General features: G+C 47.0%; 1 protein-coding gene across 1 annotated transcript; it reads left to right on the forward strand.

The window, feature by feature from the left end:
* The first annotated feature begins 14,910 nt into the window (after positions 1-14,910).
* Positions 14,911-18,828, forward strand: LOC147120095 (ADP-ribosylation factor-like protein 4C). The gene has a single exon (XM_085985653.1). The coding sequence runs from the start codon at positions 15,459-15,461 to the stop codon at positions 16,035-16,037; it is 579 nt and encodes a 192-aa protein (XP_085841779.1). The 5' UTR covers positions 14,911-15,458; the 3' UTR covers positions 16,038-18,828.
* The last annotated feature ends 8,936 nt before the right edge of the window (positions 18,829-27,764 follow it).

Below are 27,764 nucleotides of genomic sequence, written 5' to 3' on the forward strand. Positions count from 1 at the left end.
CGCCGTTCTTAGGATTAAAGATGGAGACAAGTGGTTGGTGGTCAGTCAGCAAGGTGAACTTCTGCCCATGCAGATAATGGTTGAATTTTTTTACTCCCCATATTAGGCTGAGGGCCTCCCTGTCAATCTGGGCGTAGTTGCGCTCGGCTGAGGTTAGTGACCGAGACGCAAAGGCTACTGGCCTCTCCAACCCGTCTGGGAATTTGTGCGACAGCACCGCTCCAATGCCGTAGGGTGATGCATCACATGCCAAACGAATTGGTAGTGCTCGGTTGAAATGGGCCAACACCTCTTTTGATGTGATCAATTCTTTACACTTCTGGAAAGCTCGTCTACGTTCGTCATCCCACTTCCATGGTACCCCTGTTTGCAGTAGGGTGTTCAGCGGGTGTAGTACTGTAGACAAATTTGGTAAGAACTTGTGGTAATAGTTTACCAGCCCGAGGAACGACCTCAGTTGTGACACATTTTCCGGTGCTGGACCCTTGACTACTGCCTCAATCTTGTCAGGGGACTTATGTAACCCCTCTTCATCGATGACGTGGCCACAATACGAGATCTGTTTCTGGAAAAACTCGCACTTGTGGTGATTAGCTCGTAGCCCATATTCCTTTAATCTGGCGAGCACATTCTCCAGGTTAGCGAGGTGATCACCGTCATTTTCGCCCGTGACCAAGATGTCGTCCAAATAACACTGGGTCCCTGGAATCCCTTGCAGGACCTGATCCATCGCCCTTTGCCAGATAGCCGGAGCCAAGGCTACTCCAAACACCAGCCGGTTGTATTGATAGAGACCTTTATGGGTGTTGATCGTAAGGTAATGTTTCGAAGCTTCTTCTACCTCCATTTGCAAGTACGCCTGGGCTAGATCAATTTTGGTAAAGCATTTACCACCAGATAGCGAGGCGAAAATATCCTCAATTCGTGGAAGCGGATATTGCACCGTGTGAAGGATTGGGTTCACTGTCACCTTAAAATCCCCACAGATGCGGACCTTCTTTGGTTCCCCAGGCGTATTACTCAACGATCCCTTCATTACAGGAACGATGGGTGTAGCCCACTCGCTCCAGTCCACTTTGGACAGTACTCCTGAACATTCCAACCCTTCCAGCTCTGCTTCAACCGCTGGTCTGATCGCATAAGGCACTGGTCTGGCCTTCAGAAACTTTGGGCTTGCATTATCCTCTATTTTAATTGTTGCTGTTATTCCTTTTAGTGTTCCTAGTCCCTCCTGGAACACTTCTTTTGCGTCAGTTAGCATTTTTGACAGTCGTCCAGGTGTGACGTCATCATCCTTTTTGGCCTCAACCTTCAGTGCCTGTATGGAATGCCAGTCTAATTGTATCTTTCGGATCCATTCACGTCCTAGCAGTGGTGGTCCTCCATTTGGCAATACATATATATCCATTTTAGGTATTTCCTGACCTTTATATGTCACTTTCACCCTTATTTTCCCTTTGGGGTAGACTTTTTGCCCCGTATACGTCTTCAAGACAATCTCTGTAGCTTTCAAGGGTATGTGTGAAAATAGCCGCTTGTAGTCTATTTGATTTATGACTGTTAGAGCTGACCCTGTGTTCAATTCCATTTCCACTTGGACTCCGTCTATCTTGAGTGTAACCCAGATAGTCTGGTGATCCTCCATTTCGGTTACATTATGTAGTTTCAGACAACCCAGCTCCTTGCTTCCGGAGTCTGTGTCACTTTTCTGTTCGTCTGAACCACTGTCCATCACCTGGTGTACCTTTTTGTACTTCTCCTGTGGAGATTTCTTACTGTTGGTTTTCTTCCCAGACCTGCAGACTCTTGCTATGTGTCCTGCTTTCCCACACTGTCTGCACACTTGGTCCTTGAACCAACAATCTTTCTGGTCATGTGTTGTTCTGCCGCAGCGATTGCACTTCCCTGTTCCATAGGTCATTTCGTTGGTGCCGTATTCTTGCGGTCTCCGTTGTACCTCTGCAGCGCCCCTTGCGGCTGCTTCATGTGATACTGCCATATTGAAAGCTTTGTCCAGCGTAAGGTCCTTTTCTGATAGAAGCCGTTTCTGGGTTCCTTCACTTTGTAGCCCACACACAAACTTGTCCCTTAACGTGTCTGCTAGTCCCGCTCCAAACTGGCAGTATTTCGATAGCTTGCGCAGTTCCGTTAGGTACTCAGCATTGCTTTCGTCTTTGTGTTGGTTCCTTTTATGGAACTTAAATCATTCTGCTATCAGCAGCGGTGTGGGGTTTAAGTGGTCCTGTAGGATTTCTACTATGCTTTCAAAATTCTTGTTTACCGGCTTCTCTGGGGTTATTAGATTTCGCAGTAACCCATAAGTTTTTGCACCCATGGAATTTAACAGAACCAGTGCTTTATTAGCATCTGGCACTTCATTCGCCCTGCAGTACACCTCAATACGTTCCACATATGTCGCCCAATCTTCGACTTCATTGTCGAACGTAGAGATACTGCCACTCTTCGGCATCCTTGGTTGTGCGTTACCAAACCCAATGGTGCCTCCCGCACTTCCCCTTCTTCTCCACTGGCACAAAATGGCGTCTCCCGCGCTTTCCTTCCTTCCCGAGCTCGCCCGTCTTCTCCACTGCGGCTTTGCAAAATGGCATCTCCCGCGCTCTTCCTTCTTTTCCGCCGCTCAATGGCACCTCCCGCGCTCTCCCTGCTTCTCTGCAGCTCAATGGCGTCTCCCCTTGCTTCGCCCCGCGGACCCTGATCATCCCCCCATGATCCCTGGCTGTGCTCTGCGCGTTCTTCTCTTGATATTTGTCGACGCCGCTCAGTCTAGAACCCGGCTGTTTCTTACCCTCTCTCTCTCCGGTTTGCAGTATTTTTCCTCGACGTCGCTCGGTGATCAACCCCCGGCTGCGCCCTGCTCTCTTCACCCTCTTCCTTACCCCGTCGACACTGCACGACTCTCTCACTCTGCCGTCGGTCGGCTCCAGCCGCCACTGCTCGGGAAGTGTCTGCTCTGGACCTGTCGTCGGTCTCTTACTGTTCGTTGTGGCTGGGGAACCAAGCCCGGCTCTCCACAGCCTCCCCAGCGAAGTTGGATCTCTGCCTGACTACTGGGCAGTTGCTCGCGGTCGACGCCCGTGTTCCTGGACTCGACTATCTTTTTTTAATATGTTGTAGGTAGATTCGCATCAACACTCGTCGCCACTGTTAGATCCGTGGTTCAGTGGATAAATAATTACACGGATGCTGTACATAAACAAATAACAGGTCTTTACTGGAGGAGGGTAATTTCTAGACTTGTGTACAGAGGCATGCGCACAGCTTATATACCGGTGTGGCTACTGCCGGTACTATACAGTATACAGGAGCTGTAAAAAGTAGTTCTGACTTAAAGCACATACACTACATCCACGGATCTGGTTTTGGTTATTTACAAAATATTTACAGTGTTCCCTGCCGCATTAACGAGCGCCCCATTTAAGACCTCTCCCATCGGGGCCTCTTGTGGCTCGTGGTCGTCGAGTAGGGAGGCGTCCACAGCACCCTCGGCCGTGGGACCCGACTGCTCCTTCTTACAGCCCCGTCCTCCGGGTCATCATCGCCCCACACCATGGGAAGAAGACCCGGGTCCATCAGGCTCATGACTGTGTCCTGGTGTCTCTTGACCTTTGTTTTCCCCTCCTCGGGGTTAAACAACTTGCACTGGTTTACATGAAACCATTTTGTGCGTTTCGGGAGTTTTACTGCATATACCATGGGGCTCGCTTTATCCACGATATTATAAGGCCCCATATACAGCGGCTCGAACGCCCCTGCTGGGGCGAAATTACGGACCATTACCTGGTCTCCCACCTCCCACTCGTGGGTTCTCTGGGGTTCTAACAGCAGCTGATTTTTCTGGTGCTGGCTCCCCAGGTTACTGGCTGCTTGCCAGTGAATCTGTTTTAAAGTCTCGTACAGATTCCGGACAAACCTGTCCCGGTTTACCTCCCTGACCTGCGCTTCGGTGAGGACCAGCGCCAAAACATGGGTTGGGGTGCGCATAATCCTCCCGGTCATCAGCTCGTGTGGGGAGTACCCAGTGCTTCTGGAGGGGCTGGCCCGGACACCCATTAAGATTAGGGGCAAGACCTCGTCCCATCTCTGCGGGAACGGGCTTATCTCTTTCCTCAGTCTTTCTTTCAGTGTCCAATTCATGCGCTCCACAATCCCCGATGACTGGGGGTTGTGAGCCACATACCACTTCCCTTGTATTCCCAAGAGTTTTAAGGTGGCCTGCATCACCTGCCCCGTGAAATGGCTCCCTTAGTCGGACTCCACGACCTGTGGCAGCCCCAACCGGGAGAACACTTCCCTCACCAGGATTCTAGCTGTTGCTAGTGCCATGGCTGCTCGGCAGGGGAAGGCTTCCACACACTTGGAAAATACGTCCACCAGGACTAAGCAGTACTTGCTACCTGCTTTAGTGGTGGGCAGTGGTCCAATGAAGTTGACCTGCAGGGACCGCCACGGCCCCTCTACCCTCCTGGTGTGTCCTACGGGGGCTTTCCTGCGCTGGGGATCGGGGTTGGTAGCCGCACACACCAAACAATTCGCACAGAATTCTTTGACTTCCTCCCTGAGCTGGGGCTACCACCCTGCCTCCTCTACCCTTTGCCAGGTAGTTTCCGGCCCTGGGTTTCCTGCTCCCGGGCCCCCATGGGCCAACTGGAGGAACTCCTCTCGGTGCTGCGCTGCGACTACCCACCGATCCCCTTTGAAAAGCATCCCCTCTTTGATACTAATGTCCGTTGCCCTGAACGGACATTCTATGGACTCCCCATTCTCTCTCTTTACCAGGACGGCCTTAAGGGCGGGATCCTGGGCTTGGACCTGCTTTAAGTCCGGGGCCAAATCTACCCCCTGTGTGCCTCCCTTGTCCTGGATTGCGACTACCGGACCTGCTTTGTACGGATCCCAGAATACGCTTTCCCTGGCCCCCTGTTTGGCCAGCTTGCCTGCCTTCTGGATGCCCTCCCACTTGGGCTCTGTCTTTTAATGGGCTTTAACTGTGTGAATATAGTGATCTCCCCGGGTGCCTGTGGCCGCCAAAATTTTACCTAGCAGCGGTGCTGTTGCTAGGGGCTTCCCATCTGCGGACTTGAATCCGCGCCTGGCCCAGATTGCCAAGTATTCCGTGCATGAGTTGCACGTGAACATAGAGTCCAAGCAAATGGTGTAGCGGGTGGGGAACTCCTCGGGATGGGTGACCACATACACCACCGCCGCCAGTTCGGTGTGCTGAGCACTCAGGGTTTTGGGGTGTTTAATGGCCTTTGCTATTTTAGCCATAGGGTCATAGATTCTGCACCCGGTGAGACACTCCCCCTTCACGGCCGAACTGGACCCGTCTATATAGATGTCCCAGCCCATCGGGTGTATCCCAGCCCGAATCCTTCATCTACATCCCACACCCCTTCTATCGTACACGTGTGGGCCGTCCCTGGGTAAATCATGTTGGCTGCTAGCGTGGGCTCAGTCAACCCCTGCACTCTCAAGTTCATCTGCGAGAGCAATAAAGTCCAGTGGGCAATGTGGGCAGTGCTCACTGTCCCGTCCTTTATTCTCCCTTCCAACAACATCTGAGTGAGGGTATGGTGGGTGAGTAGAACTATCAGGGATGTTCCCGTAAAGAGTTGTGAGCACTTTATGGTCCAATGCGTGGCCAGGAGATGCCTCTCACAGTTGGAATATCCCCGTTCTACCTCGGTGAGAACCGTAGATGAGTAGACCATGGACCGTAGCTTGCCGTGTCGCTCCTGGAGCAACACTGTACTCAAGCTATCCTGGCTGGCTGCTACCTCTAAGAAGAATTCTTCCCCACCGTTAATGGCTCCCAATGCAGGCGCCGTCTGCAAATCCCCTTTGAAGCGAGTGAACGCGTCCTGGCAGTTCTGATCCCACTCCCACTCGACTCCCTTGCGGAAGAGCCGAACCAGAGGGGCTGCCATGGCTGCGTAACCCTCTATGAAGTCCCGGCAGTACCCTGTGAGTCCCAGAAAAGACCTTACCCCGGTCACATTCTTGGGGGCTGGTAGCTCCTGTACTGCCTTCCTCCTAGCCTCGTCTATGACCCTTTCACCAGCCCTTACGGTCAGCCTGAGGAATTTGACTTCCTCCTGGCCGATCTGGTCTTTCTTGGGGTTGACCTTGAACCCCGTCTCCGCAACAGCTTTAGCAGCTCGTCCAGCAGTGGCCCATGGTTCTCCCCCTCTGCGGAGAACAAAAGCAGGTCGTCCACGTACTCGATTAACTGGTGGGATCACCTGAAGCCTTTTAATGCGTCTGCCATGCATTAGTGGAATATGGAGGGGCTGTTGTGGAACCCCTGGGGAAGGCATGTCCATGTATACTGCTGCCCTTTAAAAATGAATGCAAACTTGTATTGGTCTTCCCGTCTGAGGGGAATCAACCAAAACCCGTTTGAGATATCCAGCACTGTGAATGTGGTTGCGGTTGCTGGAATGCTCCCTATCAGATCAGCGACAGCTGCAACTGTGGGCGCGCAAGCTGGGATGTTCTTATTGAGGACCCGATAGTCCATGGTGGCTCTCCACGACCGGTCAGGTTTCTTCACCAGCCAGAGTGGTGAGTTCACGTGGGTGGCTATTAGTCTCAACACCCCCTGTTTTACCAGGGATCCCAGTGCTGTCTTCAAGTCGGCTTCTGCCTCCCGGGGGAAACTATACTGCCTTGGTGGCCGTGACATGGGGTCCCCTTGCACCCGGACCTCTACCCCGGTCACCCTGCCACAATCGTGTTTATAGGTGGCGAATGCGGCGAGGTTGTCCCGTACATTCGCCTGGTACTGGGCTGAGGCGCTACTAACCAACTGTTCCAGGTCATAACTCCCTTTGGGTTTCATGGTGCATACACTAACCCCTCCTCCCTTATCTCTGGGGATCACTATCACCTCCTCTGTCTTGTCCGAGACCATTGCCCCCCACTGACAGTAATTCCTCAGGTCCACAATGACCCGGTTGGCTAACATGAAATCAGCCCAGAGGACTCTCCACCCTGGTTGCTCCCATTTCATTAGCACGCACTTCCACGTGGTGCGGAGGGACCCTAGCTCTATTCTCAGGGGTTTGGACATCGCCCCTACCTGCTCATTCCCTGTGAATCCCATTCGGCTAAATGGGACCTTGTTAGACCAGGGTGAATTGGTCGGGTCTTCCGAATGGACCACCGTGCTGGAAGCTCCGGTGTCCACCAAATATCTCTCCTGCACCGTCTCCACCCCCATCTCAACACAGGGCCTGTCCCACTCATCATAAGTGAGCGGACTCAGGTACTCAGGCTGGGCGTGTTCTAGTCAGGAGGAAGGCGGACATGTGGGTGCGTTCGGTGTTATGCTGCTCACGGCACCGTCTAGCCTTCCTTTGTCCTTCCCCAGCACTGCGCGAAGGGCGGCCACCAGAACATCAAATGATTCATTGGTCGCCTCCTTCGCCTCGGTGACCTGGGGTTTTTGCACGGGAGGACACCCTTGGCCGGACCCCCCCTTTTGGGCCGGGCAACCCCGCCTCCAGTGTCCCGTCTTCCCACACTTGAAACAAGTCTTAGACTCATCGGTGTTACCCCCTTCCTGATGCCATTCCTTTCTATCCCCCTTACTGGTCTTCATCTCATGTACCCTCCCCTTGTGTTTGACCTCCTCCCCGGAACTGGCCCTAAAAGCTAAGCCCAATTTCCGGAGTACGCCTGCCTCCGTGTTCGCGAGGTCCTCAGAGTCAAACCATGCTTCTGCCTTGGCTTTAATCCGTGGCAGGCTGTTTGCTACCAGGGTCCTGAGCCAGTGAATTTTGGGGACCCCTATCAGTTGCGTGCGGTCTGGCGCACCTCCAGTTGCCTTTGCGTACACCGGCCATAGCCTGTCCGCAAATGCAGCCGGTGCCCCGCCGGCCAACTGTAGAGTCCGTTCCACTTGTGAGAACGGACTACCCTGGGTGTGCCCCATGGCTCTCAGGATCTCCTTCTTTCAACCTCTCTGTGGTGCCTTGCCCCATTTTTGTGGCTGTGGACAGGCTCTGGTACAGTTTCCCATCAAGGGAGAGCAGCATCAGCCTGTGGATCTCACCCTCGCTATACCCGTTGATCCCCCCTACCTGCTCGACCTCCATAAAGTGAACTGAGGGGTCCCCATCCTGTTTGAGTTTGGGGCAAGTCTGCTACCATGGCTTGCAACTGCGGGGTGGTGAATGGGACCACGTAATCGCTCTGCAGCGGGCCCTGGTCACCGTTTGGTGTGGGTGGACCGTACTTTTGCTGCCGCAGAGGATATATTGGTCTCGGTGGCACTTCCGGCGCCAGTGGGACTTCCCTGTCCTGAACCTTATCCTCTGCTTCCTGACCCTCCTCGTCCCACTCCACCCGGGTTTCCCCTGGTGCCATTAAACAGACCATGCCTCTGGCCCCAGACAAGGCTTGGGTCAATCTTTTAATCCTTTCTTCGCAGGGACCATGATCAGAGTCTTCATAGCCCCTACTTCTAGCTACCTTCTGAGCTATTTTAATGTCCCTTAGCTGACCCTCCAAACCGTCAGCCCTCGTTGTTAATCTTGCGTTCTCTTCCTGTAAGGCCTGCTCATTTAACCTGGACTCCGTAACCTGGCACCGCAGGTATTCCCCATATTATGGGAGGTCTCTTCCTGTGCGCATCTTTCCTGTCTTTCCTCGCGCAACTCCTCCACTAATCTGCTCCCGACTATCCCCCTCGTGTCTGATTTGTCTTCAGACTCCTTCAGCTCGTTTTTGAGCTTTTCAACCTGCTCCCGGAGCAGGTGAACTTGCTTTTGGAAGCACAGGAGCCAGATCGCCTTCCCTTTGGACTTCCTGTGCTCCTTGCTCCCTGTCCACTCTGCGGCCCTATCCTGAGGACACTCAGAGCGCAACATCTCCAGCACCCATTGCTGGGATACATTAACCTTTTTAAGCAAGTAGGAGGAAATTCTGTCCTCTATTCCAGATCTCTTGCCCTCCAAACTGTCCATATCTAATCCACAACCTATCATCCTGCCGCGGTCGCCAGATCTGTAACCGGTTTTTGCGGTGGCCAATTTCCTATGGCACCTGCCGTAATCGGCAATTATTGTGAGTGGTTTTGCCCCGCCCGTAGCAAGCACACAAACCCCCTTGCTGCAAGTGCTGGACGATAGGGATTACTGACGACAGATTTGAACACGGACAGCATTTTCGGGCTCACCCGTACAGTGTTTATTAAGGTTGACAAAAACCATTCCACTCGCATACAGTACGAGCAGTGTGAACACAACAGTACAGTTTAAATCAGTACAACCCTGACATGTCCAACAAGCCCCTGCTGTGCTGACTTACCATGGCCTAAAAACACCCTCCCATGAACTAAACTATCACAGGACCCTTCCAACGCTAAACCCCCTCTGGTTTGGTAGGAATATACAGGCACCCCCTCACACAGCTAAGTGATCTTGTGGGTGTGTAGGCTTGGCAATCTTCACCTAGATTGCCCCTTTTGATCTTGCTTGCAGCTTCCTCCCGTACATCTCGGCTACCTGGTTCCGTACCGGCCTTGCGGCATGCGAGTCCCAGCCTTAGTCGAAGTCCGCCTCGGTTGGAACAGCAAGGCTCTGCTCCTCTTGATGTTCCATTGTGTGGAGAGCAGGAGAGAGAGAGAGAGCTGTCCAAACTGCTCTCTAAATATACCCCTCCAATACACAGACCGCTGTCTGTGGGTTTAATAGACACATGGCCTCAGAGAATGGTCCTCAAGCTTCCTTATTGGTTCTTGATCTCATTTTGATCTTCCAGCCGATTAATTTAACGAGTTCATCTTGACCAGAACAATGAGTCATTAGCCTTGTTAATCAAGAGTTGGGATTGGTCCTCCTGGGCCATTGTTCCCAAGGACAGTTCATTTCTATACGAATGAGTCATCTCCAGCTTGAGTGGTTTTTCACTGCTTCCCCCCTCCAAGCAGCCTGTCCAGTTTTTAATAGGGGTTAAAAATCCATGGGGACTGAGCCGAATGGTTGTTTTTTTGAGGAGAGGGGTGATGACGGCATATTTGAGGAAGAGGGGGACAGTACCTGAGGAGAGCGAACTGTTAACAATATCAGCTAACATGGGAGCCAGAAAAGGAAGTTGGGTGGTCAGCATTTTGGTGAGAATAGTGTCGAGGGCACAGGAGGTGGTTCTCATAGACAAGATGAGCGCAGGGAGGTCATGAGGGGAGATCGGAGAGAAACTGGAGAAAGATATGAGTTCAGGGCTAAGGCAGGGAAGGACCTTAGAGGAAGTTTGGCCCAATGAGCTAGGGGAAGGAAGGAAAGTGGCAGCGGCAGCTGAACGGATGGTGTCAATCTTAGAGACAAAGAAGTCCATGAGCTCCTCACACTTGTTATCGGAGGTGAGGGTGGAGGAGACAGGGGAGAGGGGTTTAAGAAGATGGTTAGCAGTAGAGAATAGGAGCTGGGGTTTATCTTTGCATTCCAGAATGATTCTGGAATAGTGAACAATTTTGTCCGACGAGAGCAGGGCCCAATAGTGCTTTATGTGGTCCAGCCAGATCTGGCAGTGAATGGCTAAACCAGTTGTCTGCCATATCCGTTCCAGTCTGCATCCCTTAGACTTAAGGGAGCGAAGATGAGAGCCGTACCAGGGGGAACGGCCAGGGTGAGAGAGGGTAATTGTTTTCGTAGGGACTAGAGCATCAAAGATAGTGGTGAGGGTGTGGTTGAGCAGATCGGTAGCTGCAGAAATGTCATGGTGAATGGAGGGCCAAAGGCTGGACAGTTGGGATTTCATAAGTGCAGTTTTAAGAGAGTTGGGAGAGAGTTTTTTCCAGGAGTGGACAATGAAGGAAGTAGGGTTGCGGGGGGTGGGTGGAAGGTGGATGTGGGTGGAGAGCAATGCGAGGAAATGGTCAGGGATGGCCTTATCTGCAAATCACCTGTTAAAACAGTGCTGATTTTGTATTTACTGTCACAGTAATAAAGCTGCTTCTGAAATTGGAGGTCCACTACTGTATTGTCAGAATTTGTTCCAGCATCACTGTGTGTCCTGCTGAAATTCTTGAAAAATTAGCTAGTGCAGGGGTGGTGATGGAGGAGTGGAAAAAACAACTTGCATTTATATAGTGCATTTGACGTAGTGAAACGCCCCAAGAGAATCTAAGTGTGCAACACATTAATTGCTAAAATGCTACTCTAATTGTCATCAGGGAAGGAAAAGACCTTGGTAGGAACAGCCAACTGCCATTTATTTCATTGCAATCTGTCTCAGTGAGTATCACTCTTGCCTCTGAGTCAGAAGGTTGTGGGTTCAAGACCCACTCCAGAGCCTTGAGCACAAGAATATAGGCTGACACTCCAGTGCAGTGCTGAAGGAGTGCTGCACTGTCAGAGGTGCCGTCTTTTGGATGAGACGTTAAACCAAGGCCCCAGCTGCTCTCTCAGGTGGATGTAAAAGATCCCGTGGCACTATTTTGAAGAAGAGCAGGGGAGTTATCATAGAAACATAGAAGACAGGAGCAGGAGTAGGCCATTCAGCCCCTCGAGCCTGCTCCGCCATTTAATGAGATCATGGCTGATCATCCAAATTCAGTACCCTGTCCCTGCTTCCTCCCCATATCCCTTGATCCCTTTAACATTAAGAAATATATCGAACTCCTTCTTGAATATATTTAATGAATTGGCCTCAACTGCCTTTTGTGGTAGAGAATTCCACAGGTTCACCACTCTCTGGGTGAAGAAATTCCTCCTCATCTCTGTCCTAAATGGCTCACCCCTTATCCTTAGACTGTGACCCCTGGTTCTGGACTCTCCGACCATCGGGAACATCCTTCCTGCATCTAGTCTGTCTAGTCCTGTTAGAATTTTATAAGTTTCAATGAGATCCCCTCTCATTCTTCTAAACTCCAGCAAATATAAGCCCAATCAACCCAATCTCTCCTTATATGTCATTCCTGCCATCCCAGGTATCAGTCTGGTGAATCTTCGCTGCACTCCCTCCATGGCAAGAACATCCTTCCTCAGATAAGGCGACCAAAACTGCACACAATACTCAAGGTGAGGTGTCACCAAGGCCCTGTACAACTGCAGCAAAACATCCTTGCTCCTGTACTCGAATCCTCTCGCTATGAAGGTCAACATACCATTTGCCTTCTTAACTGCCTGCTGCACCTGCATGCTTACCTTCAGCGACTGGTGCACAAGGACACCCAGGTCTCGTTGCACTTCCCCTTCTCCCAATCTATTGCTGATCAGATAATAATCTGCCTTCCTGTTTTTGCCACCAAAGTGGATAACCTCGCATTTATCCACATTATCATGCATCTGCCCAATCACCCAACCTGTCCAAATCATACTGGAGTTTCTCAGCATCCTCCTCACAGCACACATACCCACCCAGCTTTGTGTCATCTGCAAACTTGGAGATATTACATCTAGTTCCCTCGTCTAGATCATTAATATATATTGTGAATAGCTGGGGTCCTAGCACCGATCCCTGCGGTACCCCACTAGTCACTGCCTGCCACTCGGAAAAAGACCCATTTATTCCAACTCTTTGCTTCCTGTCTGCCAACCAGTTCTCTATCCAAGTCAGTACCTTACCCCCGATCCCATGTGCTTTAACTTTACACGCTAATCTCTTATGCGGGACCTTATCAAAAGCCTTCTGAAAGTCCAAATACACCACATCCACTGGTTCTCCCTTATCTATTCTACAAGTTACATCCTCAAAAAATTCCAGTAGATTAGTCAAGCATGATTTAACTTTTGTAAATCCATATTGACTTTGTCCGATCCTGTCACTGTTTTCCAAGTGCTCTGCTATTACATATCTTTTATAATGGACTCTAGCATTTTCCCCACTACCGATGTCAGGCTTACCGCCCCGTTTTCTCTCTATTGCCTTTTTTGAATAGTGGGGTTACATTAGCTACCCTCCAATCCATGGGAACAGTTCCAGAGTCCATAGAATTTTGGAAGATGCCCAGCAATGCATCTACTATTTCTAGGGCCACTTCCTTAAGTACCCTGGGATGTAGATTATCGGGCCCTGGGGATTTATCGGCCTTCAATCCCATCAATTTCCCTAACACAATTTCCCTACAAATATTGATTTCATTCAGTTCCTCCCTCTCATTAGTCCCTATGTTCCCCGACATCTCTGGGAGTTTATTTGTGTCCTCCTTTGTGAAGACAGAACCAAAGTATGTATTTAATTGGTCTGCCATTTCTTTGTTCCCTATTATAAATTTCCCTGATTCTTACTGCAAGGGACCTACACTTGACTTCACCAATCTTTTTCTCTTCACATATCTATAGAAGCTTTTAAAGTCAGTTTTTTATGTTCCCTGAAAGCTTACTCTCATACTGTATTCTCCCCCTCTTAATTAATCCCTTTTTCCTCCTTTGCTGAATCATAAACTGCTCCCAATCCTCAGGTTTGCTGCTTTTTCTGGCCAATTTATATGTCCTCTCCTTGGATCTTATCCCCGGTGTCCTGGCCAACATTTATCCCTCAATCAACATCACAACAAACAGATTATCTGGTCATTATCACATTGCTCTTTGTGGGACCTTGCTGTGTGCAATTTGGCTGCTGCATTTCCTACATTACAACAGTGACTACACTTCAACTAGTACTTCATTGGCTGTAAAGCACTTTGGGATATCCTGAGGTCATGAAAGACGCTATATAAATGCAAGTCTTTAATAACAATATCCATTTCTACAGTGCTCCTCATATAAAGAAAAAGCCTCAAACAGTGCTTTACAGTGCAGGAAAAGGTGGACACCAAAGGGGGGAAATTTGCAGGGCTATGGGGAAAGAGCAGGGGAGTGGGACTAATTGGGTAGCTCTTTCAAAGAGCCGGAACAGGCATGATGGGCCAAATGGCCTGCTTCTGTGTTGCACCATTCTATGATTCTATGATGGTAAAAGGAGTACAGACTAAATGGAGGGGAGGGTCAAAAGTATGATCAAAAAGAAGAACGTTTTGAAAGCATGGTACAGCAAAATAGTTTTAGAGGAGGTCGAAGGGCAGAGGTAGAGTGGCTGCAATAATGGCCCCATTGCAGAGCAGAGGAAGTAGGGACTGAGGAGTCATGATGCTTGGAGGAGTGAGGGGCGGGGGTAGCGACCATTGCTGAGGTGGTGGTGTGGAATGGAATCAGGAATGAGTTTGAAAATGAGGACGTGAATTTTAAAAATCAGCTCGCCAGGACCTGCCACAACGGCAGCTCTGCAACACAGGCAGACACATGCAATAAAGGGAGACTTCCATTTATATGTCTTATTATTGCTTCTCTCAGAGATGTTTTGAAGCGTTTATACACAGATAATTACTTTGAAGTGCAGTGACTTTCATGTAGGTAAATGTGGTTGCTATTTTGTTCACAAGATCGTACAGATAGCCGTGAGGTGAATAACTAGCTAATCTGTTCAGTGATGTTGATTGAAGGAGGAATGTTGACCTGGAACCAGGAAAATGTCCTACTTAGCAAATAGTGCCATGGGATATTTAAAGTCCCAGTAAAACACTTTTTAAGGTGTGGAGATGCCGGAGTTGGACTGGGGTGGACAAATGTAAGAAGTCACACAACACCAGGTTTTTAATGTCATGACCGCAAAGACAGCGTACCTCTTACAACACAACACTCCCTCAGTGCTGCACTGGAGCAGCAACCCTAGATTGACATTTATTACAATGCAATGACGCTCTCGTTGAGAGTTTAAGCAAGAAAACGGAAGAGGTTTGCCAAATATATATATTTTTAAAACCTCTGCGTTTTCAAGCCAAACAGGATTGCTGAGTGGAGCATGTTGTAATGTGGGCTTGGATTGTTGAGAAGCGGAAAAGGTTACGTTTCAGGTAACGATGAGGGTGAGGTTGGCACTGGCGGGCATCGGGGGTTGGGTAATAAATAATAATGAGTGCAGACGGCGCCGGGCGATCGCCGTTTATGCAGTCAGCTGGGAATCCTGTATTTAAATCATGGGGTGGTGTTAATGTCGAGCCAGCCTCTCGCAAGCCCTTGTGTAGGCGGAAGTTGCACAGTGACCTGGGGGTGTTACTGCCGTTCTGTGTCATTACTGTCTGTGTGTGAGAGGGAGAGAGAATTACTGTCTGTCAGAGAGAGAATAGCGATCTCTACATTTCACATGTGCATGCAACCTCAGCCAGACAGAGAATCTTCCATTCTCCACCTCTGCAACAATTTACAGCGAAGCAACAAGCAGGAGGCTTCGGGCACCGAAAGCAAACACACTGCAATTGGAAAGACAGCCAGAGCAACTTAATTGATCAGGTTTCGCTGCTTGGGGTTCGAGATGAGAGTTGAAACCTGCCAGACTCGGGATGCAGTTGCATTGAAGGCTGCTTTCTGACGGCGTTGGGTGAGATTTGCCGGCAGACCAGACGGATTACAATCTTGATATTGTGTTTTTTTTCCCCCACTGTGTGTCCGGATAAAATGGGCAACAGTTTCTCCAATGTCTCGGCTTTTCAATCCCTTCACATTGTCATGTTGGGTTTGGACTCGGCGGGTAAGACCACGGTCTTGTACAGGCTGAAATTCAACGAGTTCGTCAACACGGTGCCAACCATCGGCTTCAACACCGAGAAGATCAAACTGAGCAACGGCACGGCCAAAGGGATCAGCTGCCATTTCTGGGATGTCGGGGGCCAGGAGAAGCTGAGACCCCTCTGGAAGTCCTACAGCCGCTGCACCGACGGCATCATCTACGTGGTGGATTCGGTGGACGTGGACCGGCTGGAGGAAGCCAAGACCGAGCTGCACAAGATCACCAAGATCTCGGAGAACCAGGGCACCCCGCTGCTGGTGATCGCCAACAAGCAGGACCTGCCCAAATCCCTGACCGTGGCCGACATCGAGAAGCAGCTGGCGCTGCACGAACTCAGCCCCTCCACCGCCTGGCATGTGCAGCCGGCCTGTGCCATCATTGGCGAGGGGCTGCACGAAGGCATGGACAAACTGTACGAGATGATCGTGAAAAGAAGGAAAGCCCTGAGGCAGAAGAAGAAGCGGTGATTTGATGCAGAGGTGTTTGGATTGACACATCGGGCACTTTGTGTTCACCACCTTTTAGAGCTCAAGAGGTCGCCTCAGAGGTACTTTAGAAAATGCGCAGATACATATATATATATATTTATTTAAGCTATGTCGAACGAAATAATAAAACAACCATCGGGCACATTGTCATGGCGCGACTCTACTGTTGCAAGAAGTATGTCAACAACGTAGAAGCCCAACTACCAGCTGAACCAGTGAAATGCACCAATACCTGGGGACTGGCTGCTAGTGTTGAGCATTCTGCAGAAAGAAAATATACACGCGCGGCTTTTTGTTTGCATTTTTGTTTTGCTTCCCTCTGGAAAAGCCGGGCCAGGTGGCTAAGACTTTGTTGACACGAACGAGGACACACTGGAGGAAGGGGTACTTCTCATGTGAGGGACTGCTCGAGCACAGGGCATTTCATTCTCATTCAGTATTGTACTTCGAAATGGATTCAACATCCAAACTGCACTCACGGCGCCTTTCCATTTGCTGCTCTTATAAGATGACATGTTACAAAAAAAAGTGAAATTCTCCTCCACTTAACTGTTTCGTGAACTGCTGGAAAAGTGGACGGTGAGCAGCGAGGTATTGGGAGATGTAGTGGGCAAGCTAAGGTCAGCAGAAAGTGATGTGACTGAATGGAGTTTGTGCAGAAGGGAGGCTGTAAACTCGCCCCTGACCCATGGCCTTTTGTAGCTACATTTTGATTATACCCTCTTTTAAGTTTAATATTTTTAGCCGATTATTAAGCCGAAATAGGTAAGGCTGGCCCTCACCTTTAATTCATCTATGTACTGTATTTATCTGCATTTCGTACTTTAAAAATATGTCTTTTACCAACACAGTTGATGATAAGGATGAATTATGATCTTGGGATAATAAAAAAACCCTTGTGATAAAAGGATCATGTGGTGCTTTCTGTCCTTCGCCGAGGTCACCTCTTGTCTTGTTATTTTTAAACTCACTGGCCTGTCCCAATTCCCCTTTCTCTCTCTCTCGATTGTGCCCCTGTTAAATATCATGTTGCTACATTGCAACGGTGACTGAATATTTTGCACCTGGACATATGAGACATTTTTAATGGTAGGAATTAACAATGCACAATTAAATGTACCATTTGTAAAACATGGTAGTAAGCATTTTGGAGATCCAATATTCCAAGGAAATAATTAAACTGTATATACAGTGCTCTATTTCCATTAATAGCTATAATAAGATTTGCAAATATTGGACCAACCTAGTTAGAACATGAGACATTTTAGGATTGCTCTGATGAGTTCAATATGCCAACTGAAATGCTTTTTTGATCTAATTCTGGTGCATGGAGTATTACACTGAGTGTTTATGAGGAAGGATTGCAAGTGGCAACTCATTAGCAAATCGTCTTTTTTGGAGGATTAAGGAGGGGTGAGCCCAGAGATCTCCGATCCACAAGTGGAAGGTTTCGCACAGGACACCGGAGGGCTGGCAGGTAAGCGAGCTAGTAAATCACAGCCGCTTGGGACAGAGGGAGAGAAACACATCCCGGCTTCTGATTTATGCACTGCTGATGGGATAGAATCTCCTGAGAAAATCACTGCAAATAGGGCAACTCATACTTAGTTTGTTTTTTAATTATATATTTTTGGGACAAATTGCAAATTCTTCCTTATTTTTGTGTGCTATAACCATGCCATTTAAAACAGTAACAAAATTATAGAGTGGGGATTTGCAGCTTTGGTGTTAACATGATTTTGAAGGAAGGCACACACATGTGGCCATTCAACGGCAGAGGTCTGGGGTCTCAGCTCCTACCGAGCTGAATACACAGAAACACACAACTAATTGCCAATAAATCTGCTTGAGTCAGGCTGCAGACAGAGACTGAATAAAGATGACAGACACCGGTGCTCACAGTCTAATTATGTTTGAATGGGGGGGGGGGATATTTTGCTTGGAGAATTTTTTTCCTTTTCATGTCAACCCCCCATTTTAATAAAAACACATTCTGTCTATCTAACCAGCCATACTAAACAACAGAGGTTAAAACCCCATCAGTACAAGTCTCATCTTGTGATGAGCCCCCATTGTTGTGTGTAGTCAATGCCACTAATTTAAATCTTGATCGTACTTTAAGTAGCTTAACCAGTTAGTTCATGAACAAAACCTGTTTAATCCTGATGCTTTAATAACAGATCATGAACAGGATAAATACACTCACATGAAATCAGTAAAGTGTTATGGAGTTACAAAATTTAACTGTCTCTACTCCACGTAACTCACAAAGAACTCCACAATCCTGTAATTCTTCATTTTCACAATGTTAAAAGGCTGATGTTTTCTCAAGAAATATATATTTTTAAAATTTGTTTGGAAAGGCATAATTACCACCATATCAATCATGGAAACACACAATCGAACTATTCGGATGTCACATCATGACAAAAACCGAGATACGAATCTTCTGGCTCTTCTTGCCAAACCCAAGCATTTTATTTTATGAAGGTACTGCCTCTTTAAAATTATTTAAATGGTTAGAATCTGCTTACCACAGATCACAAAGAGCTGTGTTAAATACACACATGCATGTTGTACATGTGTTTGTGTGCATATATGCGTTTGCATGTATCTGTATTTTCATGTTTTTGTTTACATGATGTGTTTGTAATTGTGTGTATGTGTTTGCATTTGCACGTGTGGATATGTGTGTGCCTTTACATGTGTGTCAACGTTCAGTCTACACAAACTACCTATTTTCAGAAATAATAAATCATATTTTCTTGTTTTCATTTTATCACTTGATGATTCTTCCCAGAGTGGTAAGTCTATACTAAACATTGTTTGATTCAATTCAGCTTACACAAAAACAGTTCAGTGTTCAGTTCTTGGCCCACCACCCACACGAGCACAGATCGTATAATTAATTACCGTGCACCTGCAGTTTTTGTTGGCCCATGGTGAATCAATAGCACTTTGCAGTGGTTACTGTGGGAATACAGTGCAATTGGCATTTTGTTGGTTTATTCTACAGATTTTACCTCCAGAGGTGTTGGTAAAATCCTCCTCTTTAGGTGGGTCTCAAAGCCTCAAGATGCAGCAATGTTACTTCATTCACTTTAGAGCAATGATGTTGAAGTCAAGGAATAGATACATATGTACAAACACATACAAACATAAACTATCTATAATCATCTCTGTACACAAATCTCCATAAAACTCAGATCTCTCCTGCTCTCTCATTTTTATCTCTACATCATTTCTTCTTGCCTTTTGACATATCTTACACATGTGTGTATGTGATTCTGTCTCTATACATTTTATATTTATTTATATGGGCTGGAGATTGGGGTGATGTGAAGTGATTTGTTTCTGTTTCCAATCTGATTGGGATCAGTCACAGTCCCAAAGTCACTGAGTGACAGCCAGCAAACTATCTTTTCACATTCTTCTTCCTAAACTTTGAACCTCACTATTCACATTCAAATGTCTCCTGACCTTTCATGGTCTGGCAGTTCACATTGAATCCAGCTGTATTTCCACAATCTGTTGAGATGACTGCTTGTTGAGGTGACTGCTGTCGTGTTAGCAGCAGAATTTAGACACTAGTCAAAAAACAACCTAACAAGAGACTTAAACACTCACAAATTCAGACCCATTCAACCAGCTCAGAATATCAGCCAGATAAGGTCACAACTTGGACCCTTGTCCAGGACAATTGAAAGGTGTATGAGACACAAACACTTCACAGGCTGTGCTAACCAGCATCTCCAAATTAGTGCAACTTCTTACAATAATACAACAGATGCTTGGGTATGGTTCCATGATGCTAACAAACCTCTAATACCTTACCCAATGTGACCATTCCCAGGTGTGAACATAGACTGTGGATGCATCACAACTGAGCTTGATCTTGTCCTTATCTAATGTCCATCCATCCAGCAGAAGTCACTTGGGTGGTGAACAGGAAAAGGAACACTCATTGCCTGGGTACGGAGACGAGCTGTAGCATTACTACCATTCTGGTTGAGATCATCTGTCTCAAGGATTGCACATGGTACTTCCTAATCTTCATGCCTGTACAACTCAGGCCAGTGCACTTAGTTACTGAGCTAATTGCACTGAACAGTCAGTGTTATACACTGTACTAACAATCAAGGGAACAATGGAGTGGGGAGGGGGGTAGTTTTCTTAGCACTCCCTGTATTCTGGAGAATACAAGTCACAGTTGTAATGGAAACGCGGCAGCCAATTTGCGCACAGCAAGGTCCCACAAACAACTATGGGCCATAATTTGCGGCCCCTATGGGTGCGTACGATGTGTATATGAGCCTGTAATGGCCGTGCAAGTTCCGGGTTTAGGCATGTGAAGCGTATGCATGAAAACCCAGAACTTGCGATCTGTCAAGAATTTTCTTAACAGATCATCCGCATCCCCGGGAAAAGGGTATCTGCGGGCCGAGAGTTGCACTATTTGCCCAACGTCTGCCTAGCGAATGCCTGTGAAATTCTTACGTCTGGTAAAAGCAGCCGTAACTTGCACTTACGAGTTTAAAAAACATAAAAATAATATTTTATCAATCATTTATACATTTAAAAACCCGTGCAATAAGGTAAGTTTATTTTTAGCCCCTTTAAAACATTTAAATTTATTTTTCAAAAAGATAAATTTTTGTTTTAAATATTTAATTAAATGGCAATTTAATTAATTTTAAATATGTAAAAAAAAAATATTTGAAGTGTAGATGTATTTTTTTGGGTATTCCCATTCATACTTATGGAGGTTCCGTACATACGGAATCCACAGAAGCATGAATGGGGATCCCCTTCTTTCATTGGTTGGGCCGGCCCACATGATTCCAGGGGTGCTTGTGAACTGCGTGCGCCCCCGGGATATGTGGGCCTCTACCCGCGGGTACCCAGAGAGGCCCAGGACCGTGAGTCTCCGTAACTCCCAGACCACCAGGTACGCGGGCATTTTATTTGCGGATTGGAGGCATTTCCCCGTGGGGAGCCTCCGACCGCAAATTCAGGGCCAATGTGATAATGAACAGATGATCTGCTTTAGTGATGTTGGTTGAGGGATAAATATTGGTCAGGACACGGGGACAACTGCTCCTCTTCATAATAGTGCCATGGAATATTTTACATCCACCTGAAAGGGCAGATAGGGCCTCAGTTTAATGTCTCATCAGAAATACAGCACCTCCGATAGTGCAGCACTCACTCAGTATCACACTGAAGTGTCAGCCTAGATTTTGTGCTCAGGTTTCTGGAGTAGGACTTGAACATCACAACCTTCTGACTCGGAGGCAAGAGTGCTACCACTGAGCCTCGACTGACACAGGACAATAATATTGTACTTACAGTAGCATTTAGGGGATTTAATGACAGCCTAATAATGTTTGGTAAAATTACTACCAGTCAATTTAGTGCTCAGCATTAATCACTGGCCAAAATGCTAATCATTATGAACCAAATGATTTCATAATTAAAGGGTAAGAAAGCTGAGCAGTTATATTTTTCAGTCACAAATTCCACTGTTAACTGCTGTTTAATCCAGATGACCAAAAATACTATCAACATTCAGCCCCAAGAACCCTCTTTGCTTTAAGTCATAACTAATAACTAAGACGTATACTTCCTAGATAACTTCTGCATGAAATATGTTTCTAAACACAAAGTGTATGAATACATTACTGTCATTTCAAATATGTTACTTGTTGTCTTTAATGTGACATCGGCAGCAATTGCTAAGCTACTGACTACATCAAAGCAGATTCTCCAGAATACTGAGATGTCAAACACCCCCATACATTTATATACAGTAACTAGATGAGCCCGAATACAAATCATATGTCACATCCCTCAAGATAAACGCCCACCTCAATACTTGGCAACAGTATCCGAAAATGAAAATGATTTCCTTTATAAAGACCACTCTTAATTATACCAGGAAAACAAGGCTGAAGATTGGATTTCTGAAAAGAAAGTTAAGCTTTGTGAAACAATATTGGAAAGATAAATTTATGCTTGCATTTATTTAATTGGGTAACTGAACGACCACTACAATGAAAGTGAAAAATGCCACACAGGTGCGTTGCCAGTGAATTGACAGATTTTCATTTACTGGTGAAAAAGAGAGCATAAACCAAGCCCTTGTCTCTGGAATAGTTCCACAGTGGTGTAATCAGGTCAGGTTTTAATAGAACAAAATCAAAATACTGCGGATGCTGGAAATATGAAATAAAAACAGAAAATGCTGGAGATATTCAGTGGGTCAGGCAGCATCTGTAGAGAGAGAAACAGTTAATGTTTCAGATCAGTTTCTCCCTCCACAGATGCTGCCTGACCCATTGAGTGTTTCCAGCATTTTCTGGTTCTATTTCATGTTTTGATAAAGTTTGACATCCTTGATCAAAATATTTAGTTGCATCCCTCTCTGACAATGCTGATGGAATATTCACAATCGGATGATAAAAGAGATTCAATTACTAAATGGCACTATAACACGAACCCAAATCTGAGATGGGGAAATGATTGTCTCAGTGGTTTGAACCATATTTTGAATTGCTTTCATGTGTTTTAGTCAATTCTGGATTTATATCCAAAATTATGTGGTGGTCAGTCGGCCAGGCTTGATTGGTAGAGATATGAGAATAGATTCATCCTGGAATTTATGCTTGAGATTCTTTGGTGACCAGGGAGTATTTATGCAGAATTGTTCTCTGGAGATTAAGCGGGTTGGAGAAAGCCCGTGCTCTGGTAGATTATAGATGGGTTTGTGGAGGGAGGGAGCATGATGGACAAAATGATTTTCTTCTTTGACACTTTTTTACATTTTTATAACTTCAAGTTATGATAATGAAGTGCATTTTGGAAGTTTAAAAAACCCCATTATTTTTACAGTTTTAGAATTAATTTTAAATATAAAGGACTTGATGGTTAATTGGTCTGCACTTTTATACAGTGACTTGGGTTAAACCAGCCCGATTGATAGAATAGATGTCTCCCCTATCTATGAGAATCCTACTTGAATTCAGCTTGGGACAGTCTGAACCCAGTTCATAATGAATACTGGTCCGCAACAGTAAACTGACAGCCTGTATTAGTGAAGCCATGAGAATGACTGATATGGGAAATGGAGATGTTAATACTGATAGCAGTAGAAAGTGCTCTCCAGAGGTTGTGGTTGCAGTTAAGGCACATTTGTTCAGACAGGGTAGAGAGAGCTTTACTCTGCATTTAATCCATTATACCTGATCTGGGAATAGATTACACTGGATGCAAAAAATAGGGGGAAAAACATTCCATTCCCCAGCACTACTATCCCTTACTTTGATGGTTACAAAAAGTAAAATTTAGCTGAGTCCTTGAGGTAGTCTCTAATTTGAAGACAATTATATTTGACATTATCATTCTGGGTAATGTGGGATTTATATGCTAATTCAGAATGGCAGACTCTTGCTGTTGTGGAGGAGTTGATCTAGTTTGGTGATATCTTTTTTATTCTAGGCTCTGAACTGACTCAAAGTTACAATTTCTGGAAGTCCAATATTGTGACAGACTGGGAGAATAGCCACCAAACTAAGAGGAATCTTCAGGCTTCCCTCCAGACTGAGAGCTATATGGAGTGTTATAATTCTGAACTCGATTTCCTTCGCCTCACCATTGGTGGCTGTGCCTTCAGCTGCCTGGGCCCCAAGCTCTGGAATTCCCTCCCTAAACCTCTCTGCCTCTCTACCTCTCCCTCCTCCTTTAAGGTGCTCCTTAAAACCTACCTCTTTGATCAAGGTTTGGGTCACCTGTCCTAATATATCCTCACGTGGCTCGGTGTCAAATTCAGTTTGATAACGCTCCTGTGAAGCATCTTGGGACATTTTACTACATTAATGGCGCTATATAAATGCAAATTTGTTGTTGTTGAGTGCTTCTATGCTACTACAGGCTTTTTCTAGGGGTCTATGAATGGTAAGTTGTGTATAGAGACCTTGGGCGCAATTTTCCCATTGGCGGTGGGTTTCGGTTTGGGTGGGTTCCAAACCCGCCTCCACTGAGAGGTGGGAAAAATTTGCAATTTTCCCCTAATTGGCCAGTTACTTTCAGAGGTGTGGGTTCCCCTGGGCCAATTAGTCTTTTGGGACTGAAACTCACCTCTGCTGACATCACTTATCCAGTTTCATTTAAGGGCTGCTTGCTGCCTTGGCTCATTCCATTGGTTTTTGGTCAATGGTGCACCACCTCGCTACTTTTATCTCCTTGAAGAATGGCCAGCTTAAAGGCAAGGACCTCCCTGAGGTTCTTGGATGAGGCGCTGGGTATACTGGTTGAGGGGGCGAGAGCTATCAGGGAAGTGCTCTCCCCCTCATCTCGGAGGAAGAGGCCTCCCAAAGAAACCAAGGTTCTGTCGGTCCAGCTGGCAAGGGATATAACCTCCAGATCTGTGTGCAGATTGGGTGATTGTTTCTGTTTATTGATGAAATGCCATCCCTGTGTGATTGTATTAAAATTAGGTGATGGCAAACTGTTGGCGTGATGGCATCTGTTATTTCGGCTTAGGCAGCTCCACATTGCGGGCTCCGTGACACTTGCATGGTCAGGTTGGTGGTCAGAGTGAAAGGAGGCCAGAGAGTCATGTCCATTGTCTATCATGTGTTAAGAAGGAGCCAAGCACATGTGCCATATTGGGCAACCTATGCAAATCTGGCCAGGATGAGTGCATCCCTTGCATCACGGGCAGCCATGTGCTCGTGTGCTGCCGCTGCTGCTGGTCGATACGCCACCGCTCGGTCCTCCTCCTCCTCCTCATCTGAGGAGGCTATGAACTAAGCCATTTGCTCATCAGGAAGCTGCAAGCCATGACGCTGTGCCATGTTGTGCAGTGCACAGCAGATCACGACCATTCTGGAGACCCTGGCTGCTGAATACTGCAGCACTCCACCTGATCTGTCAAGGCATCGGAATCACATCTTCAGCAAGCCAATGGTTTACTCAATGATGGACCTGGTCGGAATGTGGCAGGTGTTGTAGCGCTCCTCAGCCTCATTAGCTGGCCACCTGATCGGCATCATTAGCCACTTCTTCAGGGGGTAGCCCTTGTCACCAAGGAGCCATCCATTAAGTTAGTTTGGCGGATTGAAGAGCAGAGGAACACTAGAGTTCCACAGGATGAACGAGTCATGGCAACTACCACAGAACTTGGCACAAACATGCAAAATCTCTTTCTTGTGGTTACACACCAGCTGTACGTTGAGGGAGTGGAAGCCCTTCCGGTTGACAAAGATAGCTGGGTTGTGATAGGGTGCCCTAAGGGCCACATGTGTGCAGTCTATGATGCCCTGCACCATTGGCAAGCCTGCCATATTTGCAAAGCCAACTGCACGCGTGGTTACACTTGCTTGATCCCTTGAGAAGTGAATGTAATTGTGCGCCTTTGCAAAAAGGGCATCGGTAACCTGTGTGATGCAACTGTGGGTAGCCAACTGGGAGATACCGCTGATGTCTGCCGATGATCCCTGGAAGGAGCCTGAGGCAAAAATTTGAATGCAGTGGTGACTTTGACAGCCACTGGTAAGGGGTGTCCACCTGCTCCTCTGGGCTCCAGGTGTTGGTGCAGCAGTACGCAGATGTCACCGACAACCTGTCGCAAAAGTCTCAGCCTCCATTGGCACTGCTGCTCAGTCATGTTGAGGTAGCTCATCCTCTGTCTGTAAACCCTGAGAGGGGGGTATCTCCTGCGGCGACATGCTTCCATGTGCTGGCGCCTTCTGCCTTGTGCAGCATCAGGTGGGTGAGCAGGAGGTTGGCGCTCCTGCTGTTGAGCTGCCTGGTTCTGCTGCTGCCGTGGCTGCTCCTCATCCAAATCTGAGGTCCATGATGAAAGGAAATAAATGATTCACATGCTTCTAGCAGATTCCTCCATTGGGGAACCGCTCAGTCCAAACGGGGAGAGGGTTTTCCAAGGAGGTCCCACAGTTGAGAGATAGAAGCTGCAGCACCTCCGACTTCAGTAGGCCTGCTAAAAGTGCTGAAAGACCTGTGGAACAAAAGTTCTGCCACCTGCAACTGATCCCTGATGAAAGCTCAATTTTAATGCTGGAGCTGCAGCTGTGAGGAGGCCACCTACTTGTCAACCCACCAAGATCAGCTGGTGTGGTTTAGGAGGGTTGTGCAACATGCCCAAAATGTGGCAAAATAACAAAATAGGATTAGAGGCCCTTAACAACTATTTAAGGGTCTTAACTACCTCTCCCGACTGATGGAGACGGGACTGAATCGCACCCATCAAACCCGCCTCCGGCAAAATTGCGCGGAGGCGGGTTGGAGGCGGGTTCCGAACCTGCCCTCACTTTTTGCGATTTTGCCAACTGTCCCGCCTCCAAACCTGCCTCCTCGGGGCTGGGAAAATCACCCCCTTGTTATGGAGGTCCGTTTCCAGTTCTACTCACAAGTTTTGAAGGTAGGTGGTGGATCACACTCACCCATAATCCAGGTACCAAGACCCCCAAAAATTACTTCAACCCTTAAATACATGTTACTCTTAGCGTATGTACAATCGTGCCAACAAACCCAGGCACCAATGTGGCCTTCCAAAAGTAGAGTGTCGTCAAAATATGAAACAGCTTCACAAAATACTCATTTGTGTGTGGGTACTTCAAAATTAGATTTTTTTTAAATTACTCAGGATAAACTCCTGGGCTTCCCAAGTATGTTTCCATGGAAGCCTGGCGCTGTTTACAGAAACACAATGCCATGCTTGTCAGAGATGTATTGCCATGTTACCAAGGATGATTAATGCACCTAGATCTAGTACAATAGGCGGCATTGGTTTAATTGTTATGAAACTAGGTTCATCAATAAAATGAGGTGAGCATCTGATCCCATGATGGAAAGTTAAAGTAGCCAGTTTGATTACATTCCCCTTCTTTTGGTTGTTATGCAATTTGTCCCAATGTGTGATGGTTTGAGGAGATCCGGTTTCATAGTCATACCCTGCCCTCTGGGTAACTGTCAATTGGGAACAGCCTACATCAGTGAATCACAAATGTAAATGCTTTTTTCACCTTTTAGGGATTCGTAGATTTTTTTTTTCACTGTTGTCCATAACAACTGTGATAAATATTGTCCTGCCCATAGCAACATTTTCCTAGTAGAGTTATTCTGTTAGAGGTTTTTTGTTATGCAGGCAAATGCATTCATTTGTGCTAAAAGTGAAGGGCTCGCTGGTAGGAGATGGAACATTTTTTTTCTTTTTGTTGCTACTTGCCAGGCACACCAGCATCCTGCTCCCAAAGTAGAATTTAGAATAATTCCCCCTTCATATTGCTATGTCTGAATAAGCACTCAAACTGGTGTGGTAATAACTAGCTGCTTTTATTTCCAGACTCTCTGGAACATTACATTCGGTAACATGAAGAGACCTTTGAGTGTAATTGCTACATTGTGTTTACGCCCATCAGGGTGCCATTTAGTGTTCAGTTATCAATATGCAAGTACCGTACATAACACATGTTACTGAATTAATTTAAGAAGAAGCTGGGACTCACAAATGCAACTCTCATTTGTGGCCATTGGACCTTCCCCCAGTAGCTGGCAGCAAGGTAACCCAGGGACGTTAAATGTCTGACGAAAGGTCACCGACCTGAAACGTTAACTCGGTTTCTCTCTCCACAGATGCTGCCTGACCTGCTGAGCATTTCCAGCATTTTCTGTTTTTATTTCAGA

Source organism: Somniosus microcephalus, chromosome 4 (genome assembly GCF_052327205.1).
Source record: "Somniosus microcephalus isolate GS21.2 chromosome 4, FLI_Smic_1.0, whole genome shotgun sequence".
In the NCBI taxonomy this organism is placed as follows: domain Eukaryota; kingdom Metazoa; phylum Chordata; class Chondrichthyes; order Squaliformes; family Somniosidae; genus Somniosus; species Somniosus microcephalus.